Genomic DNA, 25,072 nt, shown 5'->3' on the forward strand with positions numbered 1-25,072 from the left:
AGTGATAAAAGTATGGTGCATAATAAAATTAGTTACTTTAAGTAATATACGATTTATTTATAACAACATTCTTCATACACATACCTACCTAAAATGTATATTCGTACTTCACGTTCATTAATATTAAAGTCATAAAGTAAAAAATTAAATAGTATCAAGATCGTTTATTCCAATTTCCCCAGTATTGCTCTCAACAAAGTTTATTTTCCCTATTTGCCATGAGATTCTGGTACACCTATAATAGTGTGGAATTTTGTTTATAGGTGTACCAGAATCTCATGGCAAACAAAAATATTGGAAAAGTGTGTTTTTCATATGGCAATTGTCTATGGTTTAATTGTCACCTGTCAAAGAAAATTATGAAATCTGTCAGCCGCTGCAAAATTTTTGTAATCTCTTCTTGACTATTTGTTATTTTTGTGAAAAAGTCGAAAAAGTTCAAGCAAGGCATATTGTTTTCAATGTGAATTGTAAAATAAGGCATAATTCAAAGTCGATCTTTGATTCTAAAGCGCGTCGTCGAGTTGACAGTAAGTTGGACTGAAATGTTTTGATACATTTAGTTTATTACCCAACTGTGTCAGAAGGAGGGTTGTGTTTTTTTATATTATTCTTACTTAATAGCTGCTTTATCGGGGTTTTCAGGTATATCTCACAAATTGGTGCAGATGTTATGACCATGTAAAGAAAATTGAAAAAGATTTCATAAAGCAAGATTGAATAATGGAGAAGTTTCCAATTTTTTTCTTTGAAATAAACTTGAAATAAATATAAGTAGAACTAATAATAATTGTGAAATAATCATGAAAATATCTCTACAAATAAATAAGTTACAGGGCCCTTAAGTTGCGCATAACTATTCACGCCATTTTGATCGGTGTATTCACACAGTCATTCGGAGTACAAACAGTAAATCACCCCTGATCCAGCCAGTTCATTTTTTTTAAATCTAGCAGTTTTTAATTTTTCAGCTAGGGTCACTCAAGATTCTTTCTTAATAAAATGTAACCTTTTTTTTAAACAACCCAGACCTGGCCATATACAAAAAGAACGGCACCGCCTATGTTTCAGTTCCACGCGAAAATATGTAGGTAATTTAAATAATAAATTAATTTCTCAGACATTTCTTTTCTCACAGACGATTTATTTAATTTCCAAGACATTTTCCTATGTTAAAAACCTGATGTATAACAACATTCTTCCACCACACATACCTACCTAAAATGTATATTCGTACTTCATGTTCATTAATATTAGTCATAAAAGTAAAAAATTAAACAGTATCAAGATCGTTTATTCCAATTTCCCCAGTATTGCTCTCAACAAAGTTTATTTTCCCTATTTGCCATGAGATTCTGGTACACCTATAACACTAACACTTTCAAGTAGGGTAACACTTTCAATATTTTCAAAGCGTCCAATATTTTTTAAATTTAGTAAAATAAATAATTCAATTAATCTATGAATAAATTCATCCTATGTCGTGAGTGGGATAGAATAAAAATCAGTTTTTTTTATTATTTTAAAATGAAGGTAACATTAATTTATTTATTACTGGCAACAATTTCGACAGATGTCTTGTGACGTGCCTTCATGTTATGTTTTCATTTACAATTTGTAGAGGTTAAACAATCTGTCAAATCATCTTAGTTTTGATTGGTTCCTAAGAGTATGTCACTCTGTTTTAGCCAATAGTGTTGCTGTATTATAATCAAAAACACTTATTGAAAACTAGCTGATATGTCCTAGAAGTGCTTTAGTATGAATTTGTCGCATTGAAATAGTTTATTCACAAATTAATCTAATTATTAAGTTAATGAAGTAATATAGTTAGTGTTATCGTAGTGTAAACTGTACAGGTAACTATTTTTTATAATAATTGTGTTGCGTATTTTTTGAGAAGTGGCAAAAAATACCAAGTCATTTTTACCTATTTTCGTCTTTATTGCCTTTCCTGTACATATTTGGGGTATTTTATTATTTTTATTTAATACCCTTGCCTCTTAGAATGTTACTGACATGTGGTCTCAAACTCCTATTTAAAATCTCTTACAACTATTTTTAAATTCAAGGCTGGCATAGATTCAAAAAATTCAGCTATTGTGGTTATTCTTTGACCCTATTTATTATTAGTTAAGCGTTAAGTACGTCGTTAGTTATATTAATACATAATATATTTAGTTGCTTACCTGAAGCCATACAAAGTGTTACTTCAAAACCTTGAGGTAAGATTAGGTTTGTTTGTAGTTATTATTTTCACGGTACTACAAACAAAGATAATACTGTAATTATAACGTACTAGTTAACATTTTGAGCAAATTTTATGCTTCTTTATGACCTAGTAAAGGACACTGATAAAGAATTTCCAAGGCAATAGCCTATAGTTTTTTTTCTAGCTACAACAATTTTTTGATCTACATTGTGATGTCTTTTCAGTTAGTATGCGCGTGGTGGTGTTTTCCGTGGCACTGCTCCTATGCAGTGCCTTGGTGGTGCAAGCCTTTCAAGAGAACAATCTAGAAGACGATGATTTCGCTGAGTTTGAACAGTTTGAGGCTGATGATGAGCCCATCAACGGTGTGTGTAAACCCTAGGTTAACTTAGTCAGTGCCTTATGTATAAGAGTGGCAAGGGAGGGGTGACGTTGCCATAATAATATTATGACGTGACAGAGCATATAAATCTGAAGTCTCGCTGAAGTTTGACTTTACAAAAACACCCTCCTATGCCGATACCTCAGACACAGACTGAGTTAAGTGGTAATACCTGTTATTGACTAGTCTATATTTAGAAGTGCACAAATGTACTGGTTTTCTCCAAATAACATCCTTAAGTTTTTCCCAGAAAAGATGTTCCAAAGATTTGACAACAACGCAACGTCCATTCAGTTCAACGTTATTTGTTTTTCAGACTTCATCGAAGATGGTAATGAAGTCCCAGTACAAAAGGCGAAAGACAATGATTTTGAGGCTCACAGTGAGACTGAAGATGAAATCATTGTAGAGGTGAGTGTTAACATTACTAGCATAAGTAATGGTTTACGTAACAACTAACAATACATTGTTCAGAAATGTAAATGACGAGTTAAATATGCAGTATGTTTAAATGCAAGTAGGTATGTTAAGTTTTTTATGAATTGGTATTTTAAAAGTTAGTAAAACATACTTTGATAGAATAATTTCAGAATAGGATAATTTGTGTATAAAAGATTATAGGTATACAGGGTGTTAGGTAAATGGGTATATGAGCCGGCACTAGCCCACCCATGCTCATAATAATATACCCATTTACCTAACACCCTGTATATGAGTAATTTTCCTTCAACCTGTTATAGTTGTCAAGTTAAAGGAACTTTTTCTTTTATTTTCAGGATGAGGACAATGAATTTGAACACTTTCAAGACCCTGAGGAGTTTGAGGGTTTACCAGACAGTACCCCTCACACGTCTGAACAACCAAAGATTACTATTTCTAAGGTAAAAAGAGAAAATATAGTTTTCTCCAGTACTATTGTAGACACTGTTAAACGTATTTAATCTCGATATCACAACCTACATTGAAGCAAGAAGTACATGTATCTTGTTCAAATCTTAAGATGTTTTATCAAAAGATAAATATTATTGTACCACTTATATGTGGTTTTCGCACTGTTACACAAAAAAAAAATGTACCTGCATAGTTTGTTAATTTAGAATATTTTAGATTTGTTGAAGATTATATCCCTCCAGATAAACTAAAGGAAGGATTAAACCATGTGTTATTGTAGCCTCAATAATCTATACTTCTATACTAATATTATAAAGAGGTAAAGTTTGTGTGTTTGTTTATTTTTTAAATTGTAAGGGGTAATCTCGGGATCTACTGAACCGATTTTAAAAATTCTTTCACCAATAGAAAGCCACATTATTGCTGAGTGTCACAGGTTATGTAAAAAACCGAAAAATTCCACGCGGGCGAAGCCGCGGGCGGAAAGCTAGAATCAAACAATCTAGCAACTTGCCCCAGTTTCGCAAGGGTGTAATATTAGGTACTGATCAAAACCTTTCTCATGAACATTAAAATCCGTTGCGTGGCTTAAAACAAATAAACATACAGACATGAAGTGACTTTATTACAACAATAATTAACACAATAATATCCCCTTTAGGTTCCTATAACAGTCCGGCCGCGCTGGGACGCGTACTGGCTAGAAGGCGTGCTATGCTGCCTTCTAATGGCCTACGCGTTAGGCTACGCGCTCGGCCGCTCCAAGAACACTTCCATCGCGCTCAACTTCCTCAAGATGCACAAGCCGCTGTTAGACGATAACTTCACTTTAGTCGGTGAGTAAATACTCCATATGAAAGAACCCTAAAAACTCAATGAAAGTCATAGATTTCTGTCCTGTGATTGGTGTATTAAGCTTGGAAATTCAACCAATTGCAAGCCTCAAACGAGTATCATATGTCGTGAAAATTAACGAGGGTTGTCGAAATTTATGGCTTGACATCGACTTGACACTTGCACGGGGTCGTCAATACGAGGCCGCGTGAGTTAGGCCCAGAACAGACGGTGAAACGCAACTGCAACGAAACTGCAACTGCTAGTTACTTTTGAGTTGCATCTAAGTTTCTGCCATAGCGTCTGTTGAGAGACCACACATGACGCGACCAGTTTGAAACTTTCCGTTTCAGTTTCATTCATCAGATTCATCAGAAAGTTGCAGTTTCGTTGTTGTTGCGTTTCACCATCTGTTCTGGGCCTTCATCAAACTTCAGCCCGTCTATTTCGGTCCTAAGAAAGAAGAAACATTAATTTATGTTTAATGTCATAATCATCCTCAGGTATAGTTCAAATGTCCACTGCACGAGAATGACTCTCCAATTTATCAGACAGAGGACAATGGAGCATTATGACTACATTTCCCATACTGGCCGGATGGGTTGGGGAGGCCTGATGTTCGCATATTTAGTTTCTAGTATTTTTTATGCAGCACAAAGCAGGTATTTGACTGAAATCGCACCTGATATGCCTTAGTCTAGGCGCAGACCAGATTTTTAGTTGGCCGATAGTTGGGCCTGATTTTAATTTGTATGAAGAATCGTCCGATACCAAATCGGTGTAGTGTGCGCACTTTCATACATCTCCGTAAGTCCGTACTGATTAACAGTCCGATCCAACTATCGGCCTACTAAAAGTTGTGGTCTGCGTCTAGGCTTAACGAATAATTCGCTTGTGTTATTCCTATACTATCTGTTTGCAGGTGAGACAGGTCTAGACGTGGTGGCGGCGCCGGACGAGCGCGGCTGGCGACGGGAGGCGGAACATGTCTTCACCATGTGGTGTAGCGGTCGAGTGTGCTGCGAAGGAATGCTGCTCACTCTCAAGCTCATCAAGGTCAGTCAGAGCGTTGACTGTTTTATAGAACAGTGATCTAAACGGCATTTCAGAATTAAACCCACCTCTCTTGCCCAACATTTCAACTCTTGCGTAGCCAGGATCTTCAGTTTGGCCCCCAATAAAATCCAACTAATCAAAGATGAGTAGTGCTGGGGGATAGCTTACTGTCTTGGAACCCACAATAAATCGACTAGACCGCACGGGCGGCCATCAAATGTGTTGTTTATGTCCACTGCTGTTCGTTTCGTATTACCACCAAAGCTTGGCCAAACAGTTTTTCTCACTATCTATTTTTACTATAGAACATAATTTATGCTTAAATATTTAGGTCTATAGCGTTCGATTTGCTTGTTAGGAGTTTATTGCATGTGTGTCATCAGATAGTAAGCGGCTATTTTGCAATATTAGAAATGTTAATATTTTGGCGTCTGTTTTTATTTGAGTGGAGACTGCGAATCTACAGGTGCTCGTCTAGCACGACCCTCTATGTAGCTAGTTGCAGTGACGACATACAAAAGGTCGTAGTACAAACTGGATGTGATATGCTGAAAGCTTCAACCACACCAACTCGTGCAGATCGCCATTGCTTGATCGCTGATCGTTGAAGTTTTAGACGAGGGAAAATGACGCGTAATTAGAAAGGACTGGCTGTGCCTGCTATGTTAATGATGGTGATAGTTATGGTTATAAACTCGGAGGTACAGTCTTCCAGCAGTTTTTTGTAACTAGATCCTTGAACATAATACAGGGTGTATTATATTATTTCATTTCTCCCACAGCGCCAAGACCTAGTGCACGTTCTGCTCGGCATCGTGAAGCCCACGCCGGACACGTTACAGATCCGCGTGGAACTCGGCAAAGACGACGGCGATCCGTTTGTGCTGTGCGTGGCGCAGAAGAAACACGCCACGCGCCTCGCCAAGGAGATGCAGGACCTTGTAAGTAGTATCAGGCCTGTTTATCTCCGCGAGTTTACATCGAAAACAAAACACGCACGATGCCCACCTACAGGATTACTATTCGACAAGGCCTCACATACGAGCGAGCATTGACTCACGCACGCGTATTCTTGTGTATGATGGAAAAAATAAAGAAAATGGTGTACTAAATACTGTGCAGTATTTAACTGCCTAAATAATAATAAAAACACAGAATGTACTTTTTTAAGTTGCCTGAAGACACTGAGAGGTAAATAAGTAGTTAATATTATTCAAGATAATTCATGCTAAATCATGTATTTCCTCCGCCATTTTCTGCAGTTTGGCACCTCACGTCACATCATTTTACCGAAGTCAGCCCTATAGCTTCGGCGCAGTACCGATCACTGACGTTTGTCAACAAAATGGTGCTTGACTCTTGAGACAAGCTAAATTACACCATATTGTTAATGACATTGAGCATACATTTTTTTAAATACCTTCGCGAAGTAAAACTTCTGTAGTACTACGTAGTACTTATTATTATTCTGTGGTAGTCTACATTCTAATAAGCTTTTTATTACATTTAGCGTAGCGATAGTGTCAAGTAATACTTAGTAATGATGATTAATAAATGGTATTCCCCCAATCCTGTTGAGGTCTACCTTTAAACTCAAGAGGACGGGTCTTGAGTTTAAAGGTAGACCTCACACGGTCTACTTCAATTGATGTGAACAGGGGGCCTAGTGTGAGTTTACGTCAAACGCATTCGATGTCGACTGCGTAAAAAAGTGACATTAAATGTATGACAGATTGTACAGCGCCCCTAGCGGAAACGGTCAAGAACTAAAATTTTCATACATTTTTTTAACGCGCTCACTAGTGAGTTGAACTTACACTCAGCCCGCCGTTCACTTGTTTCATTTGCCTACAGTCAAACAATTTTATGAGTTGTGAGTGAATGAAACAGAACGGTGAGATGACATTATGACCGGACCGGATTAATGATTGATTCATCATCATCATCATCATTTCAGCTATAGGACGTCCATTGCTGAATGCAGGACCGACGATCTCATAAATGTCTCACCTATGTTTAGCAGTGGACGTTCTATGGCTGAAATGATGATGATGATAATGAAAAGAGTGTGAGACAAAAAGAACGGTCGGAAATTTAGTCGAGGTAGTTATTTGAACCAATAAATGACATTCATTTTGTGTTCATTAATCAAACAAGAACGAGTAGAACTAGAGTATGCGCCGGATGCCTAGACAGGCTCCGCCCCATTAAACACGTAATCTTAAATTGTGACTAGCGTTGTTGGATTCATGATGAGCACTATCCATAAAACTAGCTTTTAAGAATACAAATTGTGAATCTGTTTGTGGTCCAAATCTATCTATATAAATAACTAGCTGACCCGGCTAAATAAAAATGAATGGACAACACGCATAAGTTGTAATATTAAGTTAAATTATGACTTAATTTAAAGTTTAGATCACACACATTACACTAGTTTTTATTTCACCTCAATCCATCCAGTATTACCGAAGATAGAGCCTCGAGAAGTTTACGGACTTTTTAAAATTTTCAAAAATTTCCAATATTCGCGCGTGACGTCACAACATGATTTTGCAGCCCCCGCACGTTAACCCATTTACCACTTTTTGTCTTTTTCCAACTAAAATAAAATTTTACCTAACTGACAACTGTTGTTAGTTGTCATCGTTCAATCACATTTCAAACTAGGCGCTAAAAAGTAACCATTATTATGCCACCTATTGCCAATTTTGTGCACTATGAAGCCATTTTTACATTTATGCACTTAAATATAAATTTTCTGGAAAAATAACCAAGTTTGTGTCTTTGTGCTCAATAACAAGTAAATAGTCCAGTTATTTGTTAATTTTACATGGAAAGGTTTCCGGAATTTTTGAAAATTGGTGAATAAATAGATTTCTCTATGTTCTTTCCCTCCTTATTGAAAAAAATCCGCCTTAAAAAAGGTTTTTGACAACTACTTTTTTCATTTTATTATTTTTGGGACATAGACAAGCTAAGAAGCTTTGATAAATGTGATAATTTCATGTAATGTAAGTTAAATAGATTTAGAGTTGTGAAACAGTCAAATTAATGTACCTGCTAAATTGCGAGTTCTTTTTTCTTTGATCATGGCAGGACACGCTGCCGGGTGTCCTAAATATGCTGAAGTATAAAAAAAAATCGCGTTGCTGAATAGGTATACATTTTTTTTTGTCTTGTTTGTTTCTACATTACATAATTGTATCCTACTAATATTATAAATGCGAAAGTTTGGATGTCTGGAAGTTTAAAATAAAGTAAAGTAATGTTTATTTCTCACCAACAAGACAGATAATATTATGATAACAAACAATCAGGAAAAACAAAAAGTAAGAATGTTGGTGGGTTGATACCTGAACTAGGAAGATTCCTGTGTCTCGGGTTTGTTACTCTTTCACGCAAAAAGTACTCAACGGATTTTGTTGAAACTGTACAATATTATTGTTTGTAACCCAGATTAACATATAGGCTTTAATTTATGCCGATCTGTGACACTAAATTTCACGCGGGTGAAGCCGCAGGCAAAAGCTAGTCGTGAAATAAATAGGAAAGTTTAAGGTTCTGAAACGTGGTCGCTTACTATGGGCCTCATAAGAAGGCTCAAGGTCACCCAAAGGGTAATGGAGCGGGCTATGATCGGGGTTTCCCTGCGTGATCGAATCAGAAATGAGGAGATCCGCAGGAGAACCAAAGTGACCGACATAGCACGCCGAATTGCTAAAATCAAGTGGCAGTGGGCGGGACACATAGCTCGTAGAGACGATGGCCATTGGGGCAGAAAATTTCTTGAGTGGCGACCACGGGCTGGAAGACGTAGCGTGGGCAGGCCTCCTACTAGGTGGACCGACGATCTGGTAAAGGTCACGGGAATAACCTGAATGCGGGCAGCGCAGGACTGTTCATTATGAAAAACCTATGGAAAACCCAAAGGCCTCTCGCCTTTGTCCAGCAGTGAACATCATTTGGCTGTAACGACGAAATAGGAAAGAATGTAACTATCAAAAATCTTCTCTAAGGCAGCATTTTTACAATTTCGCAACGAGCGCGGCAATCACACATAACTAACAGACTAACAGAGAACATAGCGAAATCTATTTTAATTACCAATTTTCAAAACTCCCGGAACACTTTTCAGGTAACCACGTTAATTTGTACCAAACGACTGGACTATAATTAAATTGATATAAAAATTTGGGTACATCTTCTCAAAAACAAAAGAACTGGTGCTAAAAGGGTTAAGTGACGTTTTGACATTTGTAGAGGGCCTTGTAGAAGGGGAGGCTATGGTGCTGAATGTGGATTAACTCGAGTGTCATAGTAACTTATTAGACTGCTAAGCTTGATGATAAAAAGAAAAATATTTTATTCAATGTACATAGTGTGGTCATAAGTTCTGTCATATGATAATAACTTTTGAATTTTGAATGAAGGTTTCAAAAACATTTTTTACTGAATTAGAATTAAAAAGAAAAAATGTGCGATAGTTCAAATTTTATTGTATGTGTAGTGGACGCATAAAGAAGTCCGAACTGCAGTTGTCACGTTGCATTGCTACGCGCCAAAGCAGATTTTCGTTGTGCTGAAAAAATTTAGTTTATCTTTTCATTAAATGATAATTATGAATCATGAATCTCATGGCAAACAAAAATATTTGAAAAGTGTGTCTTTCATATGGCAAATGTCTATGGCTTTATTGTCACCTGTCAAAGTAAATCAAGTGAACTGTCAGTCGCTGCAGAAATTTTGTAATTCTCTTCATGCCTATTTGTTATTTTTGTGAAAAAGTCGAAAAAGCTCAAGCAAGTCATATTATTTTCAATGTGTATTGTAAAATAAGGCATAATTCAAAGTCAATCTTTGATTTTAAAGCGCGTCGTTGAGTTTACAGTAAGTTGGAGTGAAATTGGATACATTTAGTTTATTACCTAACTGCGTCAGAAGGAGGGTTACATAAAGTGATATACGATTTACTTATTTTTCAAGACATTTTCCTATTATTATTACTGACGGGATTGCTAGCATGTACCTTAGTTTTGAGTTTCCAATATTTCGGTACTGTTGTAAGCGCCATGGTCACGGAGTAACTGAAGAAATTAAAACCAGACATCGTTCAGATGTGCGTTCAAAAGACCTGAGATTTAAAAAAATCCCACGTTTTGTTTAAACAGTAAGCGAAAAAAAAAAGTCACTTGAAAATGGAATACAAAATGATAAGGTATGGTAAATGATAAGTCTTTATCAATGAAGAAGCAGAAGTTCAATTTCATGTGTCCTCCATCTAAGCTAGTTTCCATCGTCACTCAAAGTTTGGCTGCGGTCTCAAATTTGGGCTTAATTGAGTATTTTTTGGGTGAGAGGCATAAGAACTAATGCCGTTTTATATCAAAAATTAATACTTAGAGGTAATCAACCAGGTACAAAGTATTTCCTTGTATGTTAGTCTGCAACTCTTTAGTAAGTCCTGAAATCCCCGCTTCGGCTCCCCTACTAACCATTCTAACCATTGTACACAGATAATATCTTACATGCAGCTTTTCATGTTACTACGTCACATTTTCAAAATCCGCGCGGAAAATCGCTCCTAGCGGAAGAGCGCACATTGAGCTTGAATATTTCAGTCATTTTTAAAGATATCAAAAAAGTAAAAATACAGTATTCATTCTAATTTTTTGTAGTATTTTTTGGCATCTTCAACAAAAATTGTGCGCCATGTCCATTGCTGTTCGTTAGTCTGATTAAAACTCGAGAACGGCTGGGCCGATTGAGCTGATTTTGGTGTTAAAATGTTTGCCGTAGTCCAGGGTAGGTCTAAAGTAACGGTGAGCAAATAATGAAAGATTTGCTTACTTATTGCCTTTAAGGCGGAACAGAGTTCGCCGGGTCAGCTAGTTAATAAATAAATAAGAAAAAAAGAAAGAGAGCTCAAACATTTCCCACGTTAATTTATCATTTTATTCCCAGAGCGTGTTCTGCCCCGAGCGCCGGCCGGGCGAGTCGCACGGGCTCCCCGTCAGCATGTCTGTCATGTCGGAGTCAGCCGAGGCGGCGGCCGGCGTGTTAGACACACGCACCTGCGCCGCGCTGCACCAGTACGCCGCCCACGTGCAGTACATACACATCTCCGATCGATACACCGGGCCGAAGCAGATGGAGTGAGTCGTTCATTTGTTTATGACTATAGTCTGGTCGCCGAGCACGTAGAATTTTGTCCAATGACCCCAAGCTACCCATCCTTATCGCTCGCGCGTAATTATGTTGCTGTCGCGCTCGCACACTCACTGCGGGCGCCGGTCGCACAGTCGCGACAGCAATATAATTACGCGCGAGCGATAAGGATGGGTAGCTTGGGGTCATTGGACAAAATTCTACGTGCTCAGAGACCGGGCTTTAGATATGACGTAGATAAGAACACGTCATGACACACTGGGCGCAAGCAGAAGCACAGGAGTGAATAGTCCATTCGTTCGTTCATGGTTAGATTAGTAGGCCGAAGCAGATGGAGTGAGTAGTTCATTCATTCATAGTTAGTTAGAGCAAGCCTATACGCTCATTCATTTATTCATAGTGCAAGTTCGTTCACGCGCGCGTGTGTCGCGCTACATCAGTCGTTCATTCGTTCAATTCGTCAATGATTAGCGCAAATGCATCTAGAGGGATACACCGGGCCGAAGCAGATGAAGTGAGTCGTTTTGTAGTTCATCCGCTTTATTCTTTCAACTGTGTAGTTCTAAAAGTACTTGATCGTTCATGGCTATTGCGCAAGCGTCTCAAAGAGATAGGTAGTGATCCTGAGGAGACGGAGCGAGTCATAATTCATTCAGTCATTCGTTCAGTGAGTAGTGTGCACGCGTCTCAAAGAGATAAACCGAGTTCACGAACATAGTGAGTTTGGCTCATACATACGCGTGAATGAACGCAGATTGATGAAGAGGTTCAGTCGTTCGTTCATGATTAACGGAGGCCCATCATATCTGTCAGAAACATGTACTTGAGCCTTGCTTTTCCTTGTCATCATTTATTCATTCGTTTGTTAGACAAATTCTAGGAATCTCGTACCGTTTACGCTACTAAAACTTGCATGTCACATAGTCGGCCGTTTGGTGTAGTGGTTCGAAACGGACCACTATTCCGGAGGTAGCGGGTTCGATTCCCGCACAGTACAAACATTTGTGTGCATGAACATATTTGTTTGTATTGGACTGGGTGTTTTCTATGTATAATAAGTATGTATTTACAAAAAAAAAAGTATTTAAGTATGTTTATATCCGTTGTCTAGTACTCATAGTACAAGCTTTGCGCAGTGTAAAATGTCTAAGGATATTTTTTATTTATTTATGTTTCCTTCCAGAGAGACAGCTCAAACCAAGCCCCCAGACACGGAGCGGGTGCTGCTCATGAACATCGCGCTGGGCGCGGACGGCGGCGGCGCGGAGGTGCGGCCGCTGCTGCTGCTGGCCTTCCACCTGCTGGAGCGCATCAAGCGGCTGCGGCTCAGCAAGGAGGTCAGTGTCGCGGGGCGGGTGATACAGGAGCGGGGGCGGGTGATACACGAGCGGGGGCGGGTTCGGTATTTTGATACCGGTATTTAAGGGGAAAATACCGGTATTTCGGTTTTTCGAAAAAAGTGATCTAATTTTGCAATATCGGCAGTTTTTCAACTAATGGAAAGTCATTGATAGGTTTTACACCATCTCTTTTTATTTTTATACTTATTTTTAATATTGATTCAGATGATAATGATTCGAATCATCATATCGATTCCAATAATTGATTGAGTCAAGTCAGTTCTGCTGATATCATTGAAGCGAGCACGAGCATCTTAATAAGCACGAAAATATACGTATTAATTAATGACCCTCTCTACGTCCAATGGCTCGTCACCACACGGCTCCCAAATCTGAAAAGGGCCGTCTTAACCAGCGTATCCCTGTCAAGCCACACGAGTTGGATTTGCCTATCCTTGTTCCCAGCCGATCCTTAACTACCAGGACCAGGACCAGGCATAAGAATAGGCAACGCAGTCGTACAGGAGGGTGCAAGGAAGAGGGGCAGCCACAGTAGATAACACGAAAATCGTTCAAGAGAGAGCAAGGAAGAGGCGCAGTAACCGTAGTAAAGGAACGGCTGGGATGAATAAGGATAGGCGAATCCAACTCGCGAGGCTTGACAGGAATACGCTGGTTAAGGTGACCCTTTTCAAGGCTTGGGATCCAGCGGGTGACGAGCCATTGAACTTAGAGAGGGTCATTAATTATACGCATATTTTTTACTTTGTCGAAGATAAGCACGAAAACGGTTTGTCTAAAATATATGAATTTCGTCTTATTCAATGCAGGATTAAATGCCCTTCACCTGCCATGAAGATCAATTTTCTATACTGCAAGTCCTTTATTCATACGGTATAACCATAAAACCGGAAAAATGCCCCTTTCGGGCGGCCCCACCACACCTCCGTCGAAGTCGAAAACTTAGGATAGTCTTAATGAGCAACAAATGAAGCTATTAAAACAAAATCTTTAGGAATTATTTCCGATTTGATTAATTTTCACGTCTTATTCTACTGGCCTATTAATAACTTTTCGCAAACGAGACTTACTAATCGTTCTTGGAAACATTTAAACAGTAAATAGCAGTATCTCAAGAAATACCGAAAAATACCGAAATTTCGGTATACCGGTAATTGAAATTTCAATACCGGTATCAATACCGGTATAAAACTTATTCCGGTATTCCATGCCCTAGTCGCGAGTGTTACAGGAGGCACCAAATCTACCAAGGCTACTTCCTGCAACGTTGACCGAAGTTTCGTTTGTATGTATCCCAAACAAAAGCAAAATGCTAACATGGGCGATAGTGGCACACAGACCTAAAATTGCGTAAATGGTATCACGGAGTAGCCCCGCTGTAACTAACGAAATACGGTGGAAGGATGTAACACTAGTATTGTTTTTTTTGCAATTAGGCATTTAAACCCAATAAAATTACCACCATAAAGATTCACCTTATTCATTCTGTCTAGGCCCTAGCGAAATGCGAGAAGCGTCGTCAGAAGGTAGCCGAAGCCTGGGTGCGAGGTGCCCACGCGGCGCGCCAAGAGCAAGCGGCTCAGCGCCGCGAGGAGAAACGCAAGCAGGAGAAGGAGAAGATACTCGCGGTAAGACCTGACTAAAGTCTGGTCCGTGAGCACGTAGAATTTTGTCCAATGACCCCTAGCTACCCATCCTTATCGCCCGCGCGTAATTATGTTGCTATCGCGCTCGCACACTCACTGCGGGTGCCAGTCGCACAGTCGCGACAGCAATATAATTACGCGCGAGCGATAAGGATGGGTAGCTAAGGGTCATTGGTTAAAATTCTACGTGTTCACGGACCGGGATTTACACCAGCATGCTTTAACTCTATAACAGTGCAACATAATTAAATTTTTATGTTTTTGGACCACGACAAGCCAATAAAGTTTCAAATATAAATCTTAAATATCTTTAGACATATACAAGGACAATATGATGGGAACTATATTCCCACTGTCGTATAAAGGGTTAACAGATCTTAGCAACCGGTTGCAAGGCGTACTATAGCCACGTAACCGCTCGTGATCGGCGAAATTCTGAGTAGATATTATCCTTACTAATTATAGATGCAAAGTAACTGTCACGCTTTCACGTCTAAACAAAGTCCCATATTTGGCATAGAGATAGCGTGAGTCCCGGGAAAGGAAATAGGATAGTTTTTATCCCGGTTTTTGAAACAGGGACGCGCATGAGTTTTTCTGTAACAGGCAAAATTTCACGCGGACAAAAGCTAGTATAAAATAAATCAAAGTTTATTTGCGCTAAATGAAAACAAAATCACAAGTAAGCGCACATCCTTGACATAAAAAAAAAGCTTTAAAGGTAATAGTATTTTTTCATTGAAGTTTTTGAAAGCATTGGTAAGTCAACGACAGTTTGTTTATGGTCAAGGTTTATTCATTGTATTTTTTTTATGACAAATTTTTTTGGTTTAAAATTTAATCAAACATACCAAAAAAATGAATGACGTTTTGGGTACAATTTTTCTAAAGAAGGGAATAGTAGCCCAGGGGTAGTATTAATACCATAGTAAAATTTATTTGTAATAATAGGGCCAAAATCCGATCGAGCTAACTGCGCACCACAATGGAATGCGACTCTACCTCGCACTCCTCCCGCGTGTGACGTCACGGCTGCCAGTTGCGCAGTTAATTCGACCGGGTTGTACATTAAGCATTTAATTACTATTTTTATTGTATGCAGGAGGATGACCCCGAGAAGCAGCGCCGCTGGGAACTCAAGGAACAGAAGCGTGAGAAGAAACGCAAGACTCCCAAAATGAAGCAACTGAAAGTCAAAGCTATGTGAGCAATAGTCAAATCAAATGCAATTCATTATTTACAGTGGATTTTGTTATTTATATTAAGTGTTAAACATACTCAATGGATGCAAATAAATGATTTTAAGTTGACATGTTTTCTGTAGTGTTATTATTACTTATTTTAGTATTAACCTACCTAAGTACCTATTCCTATATCTGTGAATTTAGATCTATGTTTATGTTAGATATACTCATATCAAATCAAATTATATTTTAATGTACCTACTCATAATAATGATCGACTTATGTGAGTCAAGAAATTATTTGCAGTTTCCGATCCCCTATTGTACAAGGTAGAAGAAGGAAAACAATGCTGTTAAGTCAAGGGCATTCGTTTCATGGTCTGTTTACCTAAGGTTACATGTTAGAAATAATATGTAGGTATAGTTAAAAATAAACCACAGAGTAATTTATCAAAGCAATATTTATTTCAAATATTTGTTATTATTAAATAAGATAAAATAACAAAATATGTTTAACAAACATAAGTATTTTTTGCTAAGTCACAAAAGCAGATTTGCAGTGAACTGTGTACAAGAGTAGCTGTGAATAATTTAAACAATTTAAAGCGAAATTAACTATGCATTTGAAATTAATGAGATCTCATGACAGTCTTAGTGTGGACAAACCGGTGCCTTAGTTTAAAATATCGTAATATTATGAAAAAACACACCTAAAATCTGATTATAGGAAACAATTCCTAATGTATTAAATTTCAAACAAACATTTCAAACTATACCTAATAAAAACAAGTAATAAAATATTTAAGTAATACTGTAATTTTTAAAATATGTAGGTACACAGATTTGAACTAAATAGGTAGTAGAGGGTACTTTACCAAGAATATGTCCTCATGATTAGGCTTCAAGTGCAACTGTGACTTAGTTAAAACAAGGTAATTTGTTCTTAATATTATACACTTATGTGGTACTTATTTTAGGTAACCATAAAAAATCATTGTAATCCTCACAGTTAACAAACTCATCACCAACAATGTCTTAGTGCAGATACAAAATAAATTCATTAATTATGTTACTTTGTACCCAATCTAAATAATTTTGAGCAATTTGCTTATTTTACAAACACACACAGCTGCCCTGAAATTGTGTTAAACTGGGTTACACATGCAAATTCTATTTGTATTATGCCAAGGAACTAGGAACATTGACAATCAACTTTACACTCACCTACCCTTACTAACTGTCCAAACATAAATCTCTGATTCCAAACAAAAACATCCTGTTTTATAAAACTTACAAACACTTCTGTTAATGGCAATTCATTGGAAAACTCTAAAACAAATGACTGTAAATAAGATTTAAATAAGTATGAACTAAATTAACAGGTATTTAACTTGAAATAATTAGAGATTAATCACATTTGTACTGAAGTGTGAACTGAACTTAGAAAAGTAAGCATATAAGTATATCATCGCACAAAGTCCTAATGAATTCCTATTTCCACTACATTACTATGAATATTATTACAAATCACATGGAAGCTCCCAAAATTAAATAAAACCTTATGAACAAAATAACAAACAAAAATAAAAAGCGCATTTACATTAGTAAGGGTCCAAATCCATTGGTACAAATACACTGAAAAATATTTTTACAAACATCCACTGAGAACTACTCTACTATCTCTTTGCTATGTTATTGACAAAGATAAAACATTTTGGTGTCATTCATCAACTTGTAGTTTTTGGATCCTTGTTGACACACCATCCATATCGGGTGACACTTCTGGGTTGGAATGGGATTCCAATGACAGATTCAGGTTTTCCAGAGATTGACACCTCTTTGCGGGACTCTTTGCACACTCGTGATTGCCGAATCCACTCGTGGACGGCTCCAGTATGCTTTTGAATTCGCTCCCACCGTCTTTCACGTCACCAGTAATCGCTTCAGAGTTCTCACTCTTGGTTCTATGTCTGACGGGCAAAACATAAGGGCACAGCCTGTTTTTATTCGTCGATCTCCGCATACAATACCCCACAGTGACGTTGGAAACGAACCGCGTGTTTAGCCGCATCATTCCCAAAGTAGTGTGTGATTCACGTAAATACTCACGACGCGCTTCCGTAATAGCACTTAGCATGCCCAAATCTTGAAGAGCTTTGTCTAAATTATCCAAGTTCTTCGAGTGACGAGGTTTCTGCAAACAACGTAATAAGATGATAACATAAACTGCATACATTTAAGGTTATTATTTCACTTTGCAAAAACGTTTGTGCTTACACTCATTTCGAATTCATTGCATTTCATCCTGAAATACAAATAGTGAAATTCACGAAATGTGCAAAAACAGTGAAAATAAACATAACAAAAAAGTCATAATAATGAATGACAGTATTGACAACTGAAGTTGGTGTTGCCTGCCTAGAGTGCTCCAATTTACTGAAGTTTCTACTATTGCCGTTTTTTTACCTTTTTTGAAAATCCTTTTTTCAAAATATTTTCTCTACCATACAATTTAAAACCGCTTTCCTTTTTTTGACTGGGTAATAAAAAAGTATTTAATTTGACAAATTCACGTTATCAATGTCAACAACAACACGCAAACAATTTATTTAATTCATGTATTTTCCCAATTTTCATTATGGCTGAGATACTAAAAGAGTGGTTAACAGAACGACTACGAAGACCCATAAAATGGGAACCAGAAGAATTCGGTGATATGATGAAAAATGGCTACATAATCGCCAGCGTGCTTCTAAGCTACAATGTCATCAACGAAGAGAAACATTTTCTTATCAGATCGAGCAATGCTGCAGAGGACCTCAAAAATAATTGGAAATATTTATCCGAGTGGTTAAAAGAATTGGAGGTTCATTTGAACGATACAGACCTTGCCAGTGTCAAGGAAGGTAAAGGCACTGCTTTACTCCGATTGTTTTACCAATTATTTCTCCACTTGGATAAGCGAGACCGCACTAACTTTATCAAACGCGAAAGAAAAATGGTTTCCGGTCTCGTCGAAAAGATGAAAAGTAGATTTACAGTGGAAAAGATACCAGAAGAAGAAGAATCTTTTGTTGATAATCTTTCCAAGCCATTATTAAATGAAAAACAATTTATCGATTGGCAGAGAAAGAAAACGGAACAAGTAAAAGATACCTACGATTATATTAGACACAAATACTCAAAAATGCTAGGAAAAATTGAGGAATCTAAAACTCTACTGCAGTATGAGATTCATAAGACTACAGAGATGCCAAATACGAGAAAAGAAATGGAACAATTTTCATTACGATATCCTTGTAAATTCAAAAATTATACCTACGAAGAACTGCTTGAAATGGAAGAAAAAGCTGTACAAAGAAAGAAATCAATGGTTGATACAGACTGGGTTAGAGATTACATGGACAATTTGTACTGCAGATTGCGTAAGAAATCAGACTCCAAAGAGTTCCAGAAGCAGGTAAGGAATGTCCTCAGTGGGTCGTTGTGGGATCTCTCGGTAGCCGAAGAAGAAGGAAAACTGGATAGAGAACTAGCCAAAAAAGTAATGAAATTATCTCAGTTTGAAAAACAAATGTGCACTAAAATAATGGAAACCAAACAGCAAGCTCGTGATTTGGTCAAAAACAGGATTCGAGCAGAAAGAGAGTTTGCAGATCAAAGAGAACAACAATTCAACCAGTTTCTCGATAATGTCAAAGAGCAAATAAACTTAGAAGTAACTGAAATAGATTTTGAGAAGCAAAGACAAAACATGTTGCACAAAAAATTATATGCTGAAAAAATGAAGAGAAAACGACAGCATTACTATGAAATATGTTACGAAACAATGCTTTCCATAGTTGATTATGCTACAAAATATGCATACTTTACTAAATTGATTGGCGATGACATACCTAACCATTTTATTCATGAATGGAAAAATCTATATTTTAGACAGCAACCTATTTTCGATATTCTTGATCCCATGGAAAATATTTTAAAAGAACAAGGCTTAGAAGAAGAGCCCGCACCAGAAGAAGAAGAAATTATAAGACTAGAGTTAGACCGACAAGAATCCCTAAATGATTGTGAATTTATGGAATATCACAATTATTCATATCCCTGGACATTGGATTTGTTAATCCCTAATTATGACCCAGAATCAGAAGAGAGGAAATACGAGTATTTAGGTACAAGAATTCTTGGACACGTCGTGTATACGTTACTTGAAATTAAATACCCTTATCCTCCACCAAGACCACCAGCTGCTTTGCCAGCATATACAGCTAAAGCGATTTTACGTGGTCTTCCGGACAGATCAATTACTGTGGCAATGCAAACTTTACTCAATATGCGTAAAATACACGTCGTTCGGCTTGAGTCTGCTATTAACTTTAGCTTGAAGAGGTTTAAGGTTGAAATGGTCGGATGCACTGATATTGAGTTATCATTTGATAAATTTATTGCTGCTGCTCAGTTAGAAGAAGACAAGGAGCTGATCAAGCTAATGAAGATTGAAGAAGAAACAGCGAGTAAAAGTAGCGAACCAAACATTTCACAAATATTGGGGGTGATTCCTCCGAATACTAAACAAACACAGACGCCCAAGACTATTCCAGAAGAAGAAATAGTTTTATCACCTGCAGCCGAATTGGGAAGATATGCATATGAAACGCTTAATTTTGGCGATACGTTGACTGACCATTTATTATCAGCCATGATAGTAGAGTACCTAAAAGATCAAGACGATATTAACGGTTTTGTTATAATTAATTATCCAAACTCATATCGCGAGGCACAAATCCTTGAAGAGACATTCTCTGGTCGTGCTCCGCCTGATGAAGGTGAACTAGACGATAGAGACGATATTTATTTGGAAGAAAGTATTGCAAAACATAGAAAGAAGGAGACAGATCAATACAAAGATATAAGGGTATCTAAACTAGTTAATGATCCACATAAAAAGCGAATTGAAAAGCCATTTGAAAGCTATTTCTCTTGTTATATTAGATTGAAAGAGACAGAAGATATTCTCCAAGAACTAGTAATTTGGGATTTAACTGAAGAAAATTCTGAGATGATCGATCGTTTTTATGCTGTACTGGGCATAAACTACAGCATGTATTATGAGCTAATAGAAAAAGAATTCCTTGCACAAATATGTAAATATGTGATTGGGGATTATTTAATGCCATTAAAATCTTGTGATAGGCTTTTTGGTGAAAATGTTTTGAGTCTCTTAGATTTTCCTAGTACAGATGATAAAAGAACAAAATCTAAAATCGTTAAACCAGAGGTTACAAATGGTAGATCAAAGGAAAAGCTTCGCCGATCTTCTAAATTAAGTAGACTGTCTGTAACAAATGAATTAGAAGTAGTAAAGGCACCTGAGTCCAAAGAAGATTTACACGAAGAAATGTTGATGATCGCAGAGGAAGATGGCGAGGAACATATTGAGAGTAAAACCTCTTTAAGTTCGGAAGAGGTAAAAATATTACCCGGGGAAGAAGATTGGGACTATGGTGAAATCCCTATTGCAGAAATAATAGGAGTCGCACTTGCAACCTGTTGGCAGGAAATTGAGAAAACGTATATCAATGACATGCAGAATTTATTTTTTGCCAAACGCTTACAAATGAACTGTTTAGTGCCATATGCCAGGTTCATCAAAGATAAAATGGAACAAATTATAACGCTACCATCACACAAACAGGATTTGGTTAGTCGTTTCCAAAAGGAGTACAATGATTTTGAAAATGATTGGAGAGATATTCATTTGACTAAAAACGAATGGCATTGTAGAGTCAAAGAATTACAAAACAGACTTTACCACATTTGTGATGAACGCAAGTTATATGCAGAGAATCAAAGGCAGGCACTTATATGCGAAAACTGGGCTATGGAAGAACTCACAACAATGGTGAACACGTACATATCGTGCATGCAAACAGAATTAAACCGGTAATCTACTAACTACGTCATATTATATTTTTAATATTTCTTTTAAAATTTTCAAAAATTACTCGATAAATAAGATTAATACATACCATCTGTTAATTTTCAGGTCCACTTTAACGTTTCAAACGTTTCATGACTTTTATTTCGCTATGATTAAGAAAATGCCTCCGAATGATAGACTATCGTCAAAAGACTTGACCAAAATCTTTAAAGAATCTGACGAAACTTCCGGAAGCAAGAAGGGAGGTGAAGATAAAGTTTACAGGCAGTTGAAAAATGCCTTTCAAGATTTACAGTTGAAAAACATTGAAATTGATTACAGCAATAACCCATTCAATCTAATAATTGAAAACAATGTTAAGTTTGCTTTAAAGGTTATTAAAGATACCAACGATACTTATCGTTCTCTTATAAGTCGTGAATATAGTGAAGTTGCTAAGATTGTGCCGCCGACTAAAAGAAAGGATGAAAATTCTTCAGAAGAATCTATCAACCTTGAAGAAATTTTCAAGCAAAACGCCTTGAAGTGTATCGATGAATGGATAATGGGAATCAACGGAGAAATGTATCGAGCTAGTTTGCGTATGCTGGCTCTACAATACAAGTGCTACCGCGATATGAAACTTTTTAATGACCATATTTACAAGACTTTCATGGAAGTGCAAAACGACATAAACAGTTATTACATGAATGAAATTAAGTCTGTTGATAGGCTTTGCAAATATCTCCAAATGGCGGTTGAAGGAGGAAGAAAGATTTCAGAAAGTTTAATTCTTGAACACGACACTTTTGTCATTGATCCGAATCTTCTACAATTTGCTCCACCAGAGCCTCCTTCAACAACTGGCGAGATCAAAGAAATGGTTATGGAGTCAGAGTTCAAAGTAGGTCAATTAGCGAGACTAAGAACCCAGTTCAAGATCGTTGCTCCAACAGGTATTTCTCTGCAGCAAGCTTTCATTTACATGCTACAGGATTTTATTTTCTTTGGTAAAGAGTCGTGTGACGGTCCCCTTATACCAGAAATCTGGAAGCGAGTAGATCCTGAACAAATCCCAAAGTTAGTGTTTTTAATGTTTGGCGACACTGCTTATATTGACTGGAGAGACTTCCTTATTTACTGTCTGAACGTACGTTACCCAACGGTTGAAGAATTGCTCGAAGTCCGCAAAAGATTTCGCTGCAATGATCTGGAATCTACAGAGCTTATTTATAGAGATGATTTCATCAATGAAGAGCTTTGGTTTGAACAAGAATTCGACCCAGAAGATAAATACATGGTGCTGCGAAAGAACTTAATCAAGCATTTCCTTTTTGAATTATTTGAGGTGGCTGAAAACAAAATGAATTATTCAGCATTTCTTTTGGCATTTTGTAAAAATGTCGATCCTATTGAAGGGTTTGTTACAGCATTGTCGATGGCAGTTGGTAAAAAGACTTGTTTTTCACTTGACGATTGCGAAGAGGTTGTTTGTAAATTAATAAAACAAAAGCAATACAGAGATGCTTGTCTGGCTTGTGCGTTGAAGTGTACTAATCAGTTTTTAGACAAAGTGATTGCAGCGGTGGTAAATATCTGTGAGGGAACCTCTATAATAGAGTTAGGATACTCTGAGCCTCCACCTGATGCTGATAAAAAAGGCAAGAAAGGCAAAGGTGCACCAAAAGGCAAGAAATTGGACAGTTCCCAGAGCGCTCGTTTGCCCAAATCTCAGAAGAGTCTTGTTACGACGCGAAGCAAGCAGGCACAATCGGATACCGATGTTAAGACAACTTTTATCTGTAGACCTTGCGAAGAAGAAGCCGAGGTGGTCGAGGAAAAGCCTCCTGAAAAAGAAGAAGTAGAAGAAGAGCATAAAAGTGAACCTCAAGAAGATCTCAATTTGGCGTATGCTGTGAGTCAAGCTGCCATATGGAATGTCCTCAAAATCTGTTTGCCCTGGCATTTTGAGCTAATACCAGAAGAAAGGGTTACCCCTTACATCGATCAAGTGAAAAATGCACTGAAACGTTTAGAAGTGGACACCGATAATGGAGACATTTACGTATGTAAATTTGTGTCCGATCAAAACATTTGCAAATTGCTTCACAAAGTAAAGAAGTTTACTGCGCTCAACCTAGCAGAGGAAGTGCGTAAGATATTCATTTAATTCGACTTTGGCAAGTCAAGTACTAAGTATTTATTTTATTTTTATCTATTCCTTACCTGTGTCATTAAAATAAAACGTTGTTATTCCCATCGGCTTATTACTCAAACAGTATAATTGAAAGGGTTTACATCGGCCAGGATGTGCGTGAATAATTTTCTCTGGATAATTGCTATTAACCTGTACTCCAAGCTATTCAGGCCTTCGTACTTAAAACGTTTCTTTGCCGTTGCTAACTTTATTCGCCTGTAGGAAGGACATATCAATGTATGAGTGGGATTTAATTAAAATTTAATTATTAATACAGATTAACAATACAAATATGCGCAGATCGTCTATAGATAAGTGTGATACAGATTAAAGTTCTTATTTCAGATAAAATAAAAAGAAAATTACCCATAATATCACCTACACAATAGCCATGATAGTAACTTACCTGTCATCATTAAGGATACCACGCGGGTGGGGCAGGCAGGTGAAGCGAGCGATGCTCATGTTATACCTCCATATGGCAAGCCTGGACGCATGTATTCTGCAACATTATGGGGATAAATTAAATTAAATCTAAGAATATTTGGCTTCATGCAAAATCATTCGCGTCCTTTAATAAAAAGAGCTGGTACAGTTTTCAATATTGTAAAATAAAATTGATGAGGTTTACATTGATGATTACACTGAGGTCACCCGGCAGCAGGGCAGGAATGAACCTGTATTCCCGTTGTCCCTATGATGGGGACAAAGGGAATTGAATAAAATAATTAAAATTACCTCCCGTTGTTCTCAAGTCCTATCCTCCCAACGACAATACAGATAATATGGCGATCATTATAATCGGATCACTGGATCCGACGGCATTGCATTCCATGAAAAAACTTATAAAATACCGTATAAACATATCGTCGTCTTCTGCACCCCAGTTCCAGTACTCGTTGGAATATCCGTTGACTTTTAAATACATCTCCGTCGGCATCGAAGTTACTCCACCAAATAATTTATAGTACGGCTTTCTGGAAGATAAGTGTACTCAAAATTATCTTAAATTTGATTGGGTTTGGTCCCCTCCCTTCCTTTAATAATCTTATTAGGATGTTGCAATACACCAGGATGTTACAACACTTTGATAAAGTGCTGTAATGTGCCCCTCGTAGCACGGGGTTCCTCTTTCTCATAGGATATAATTAATTAAGCTGATTCAAACCTGCATTGATCTGATTACATACTACTACTACTTGAACCCTTGCATGCAATTGCA

General features: G+C 37.4%; 2 protein-coding genes and 3 long non-coding RNA genes across 6 annotated transcripts; 3 read left to right on the forward strand and 2 right to left on the reverse strand.

The window, feature by feature from the left end:
* The first annotated feature begins 263 nt into the window (after nucleotides 1-263).
* Nucleotides 264-1,283, forward strand: LOC135078433 (uncharacterized). The gene is made up of 2 exons (XR_010258604.1): nucleotides 264-530; nucleotides 646-1,283. It is a non-coding gene; the product is annotated as an uncharacterized LOC135078433 (long non-coding RNA).
* Nucleotides 1,284-1,717: 434 nt separating this feature from the next.
* LOC135078794 (PAT complex subunit CCDC47) lies at nucleotides 1,718-15,860 on the forward strand. 2 transcript variants are annotated; one of them, XM_063973342.1, is made up of 11 exons: nucleotides 1,718-1,859; nucleotides 2,437-2,577; nucleotides 2,911-3,005; nucleotides 3,371-3,475; nucleotides 4,147-4,321; nucleotides 5,242-5,375; nucleotides 6,158-6,316; nucleotides 11,340-11,530; nucleotides 12,727-12,880; nucleotides 14,398-14,532; nucleotides 15,653-15,860. In XM_063973342.1, the coding sequence occupies exons 2-11, from the start codon at nucleotides 2,442-2,444 to the stop codon at nucleotides 15,755-15,757; spliced, it is 1,389 nt and encodes a 462-aa protein (XP_063829412.1). In that variant the 5' UTR covers nucleotides 1,718-1,859; nucleotides 2,437-2,441; the 3' UTR covers nucleotides 15,758-15,860. The 2 variants fall into 2 exon arrangements, with proteins under 2 accessions (XP_063829412.1, XP_063829413.1); XM_063973343.1 differs by lacking the exon at nucleotides 1,718-1,859 and adding an exon at nucleotides 2,063-2,225.
* Nucleotides 15,861-16,176: 316 nt separating this feature from the next.
* LOC135078773 (uncharacterized) lies at nucleotides 16,177-18,137 on the reverse strand. Its single transcript, XR_010258660.1, has 2 exons — nucleotides 18,011-18,137; nucleotides 16,177-17,927 (listed from the first exon to the last, which is right to left on the reverse strand). It is a non-coding gene; the product is annotated as an uncharacterized LOC135078773 (long non-coding RNA).
* Nucleotides 18,138-18,312: 175 nt separating this feature from the next.
* On the forward strand, nucleotides 18,313-23,823 carry LOC135078774 (sperm flagellar protein 2-like). The gene is made up of 2 exons (XM_063973329.1): nucleotides 18,313-21,676; nucleotides 21,780-23,823. The coding sequence occupies exons 1-2, from the start codon at nucleotides 18,372-18,374 to the stop codon at nucleotides 23,821-23,823; spliced, it is 5,349 nt and encodes a 1,782-aa protein (XP_063829399.1). The 5' UTR covers nucleotides 18,313-18,371.
* Nucleotides 23,824-23,829: 6 nt separating this feature from the next.
* LOC135078775 (uncharacterized) lies at nucleotides 23,830-25,047 on the reverse strand. Its single transcript, XR_010258661.1, has 4 exons — nucleotides 25,019-25,047; nucleotides 24,705-24,827; nucleotides 24,257-24,352; nucleotides 23,830-24,066 (listed from the first exon to the last, which is right to left on the reverse strand). It is a non-coding gene; the product is annotated as an uncharacterized LOC135078775 (long non-coding RNA).
* Between the last annotated feature and the right edge of the window lie 25 nt (nucleotides 25,048-25,072).

Source organism: Ostrinia nubilalis, chromosome 15, assembly GCF_963855985.1.
Source record: "Ostrinia nubilalis chromosome 15, ilOstNubi1.1, whole genome shotgun sequence".
Lineage (NCBI taxonomy): Eukaryota > Metazoa > Arthropoda > Insecta > Lepidoptera > Crambidae > Ostrinia > Ostrinia nubilalis.

Bases quoted from the DNA above. Each gene is read 5' to 3' on its own strand.
- LOC135078794 (XM_063973342.1), top strand. From the start codon at position 2,442: ATGCGCGTGGTGGTGTTTTCCGTGGCACTGCTCCTATGCAGTGCCTTG. The intron at 3,476-4,146 runs GTAAAAAGAGAA...TATCCCCTTTAG, and splicing joins CAAAGATTACTATTTCTAAG to GTTCCTATAACAGTCCGGCC. The intron at 14,533-15,652 runs GTAAGACCTGAC...TATTGTATGCAG, and splicing joins AGAAGGAGAAGATACTCGCG to GAGGATGACCCCGAGAAGCA.
- LOC135078774 (XM_063973329.1), top strand. From the start codon at position 18,372: ATGGCTGAGATACTAAAAGAGTGGTTAACAGAACGACTACGAAGACCC. The intron at 21,677-21,779 runs GTAATCTACTAA...GTTAATTTTCAG, and splicing joins ATGCAAACAGAATTAAACCG to GTCCACTTTAACGTTTCAAA.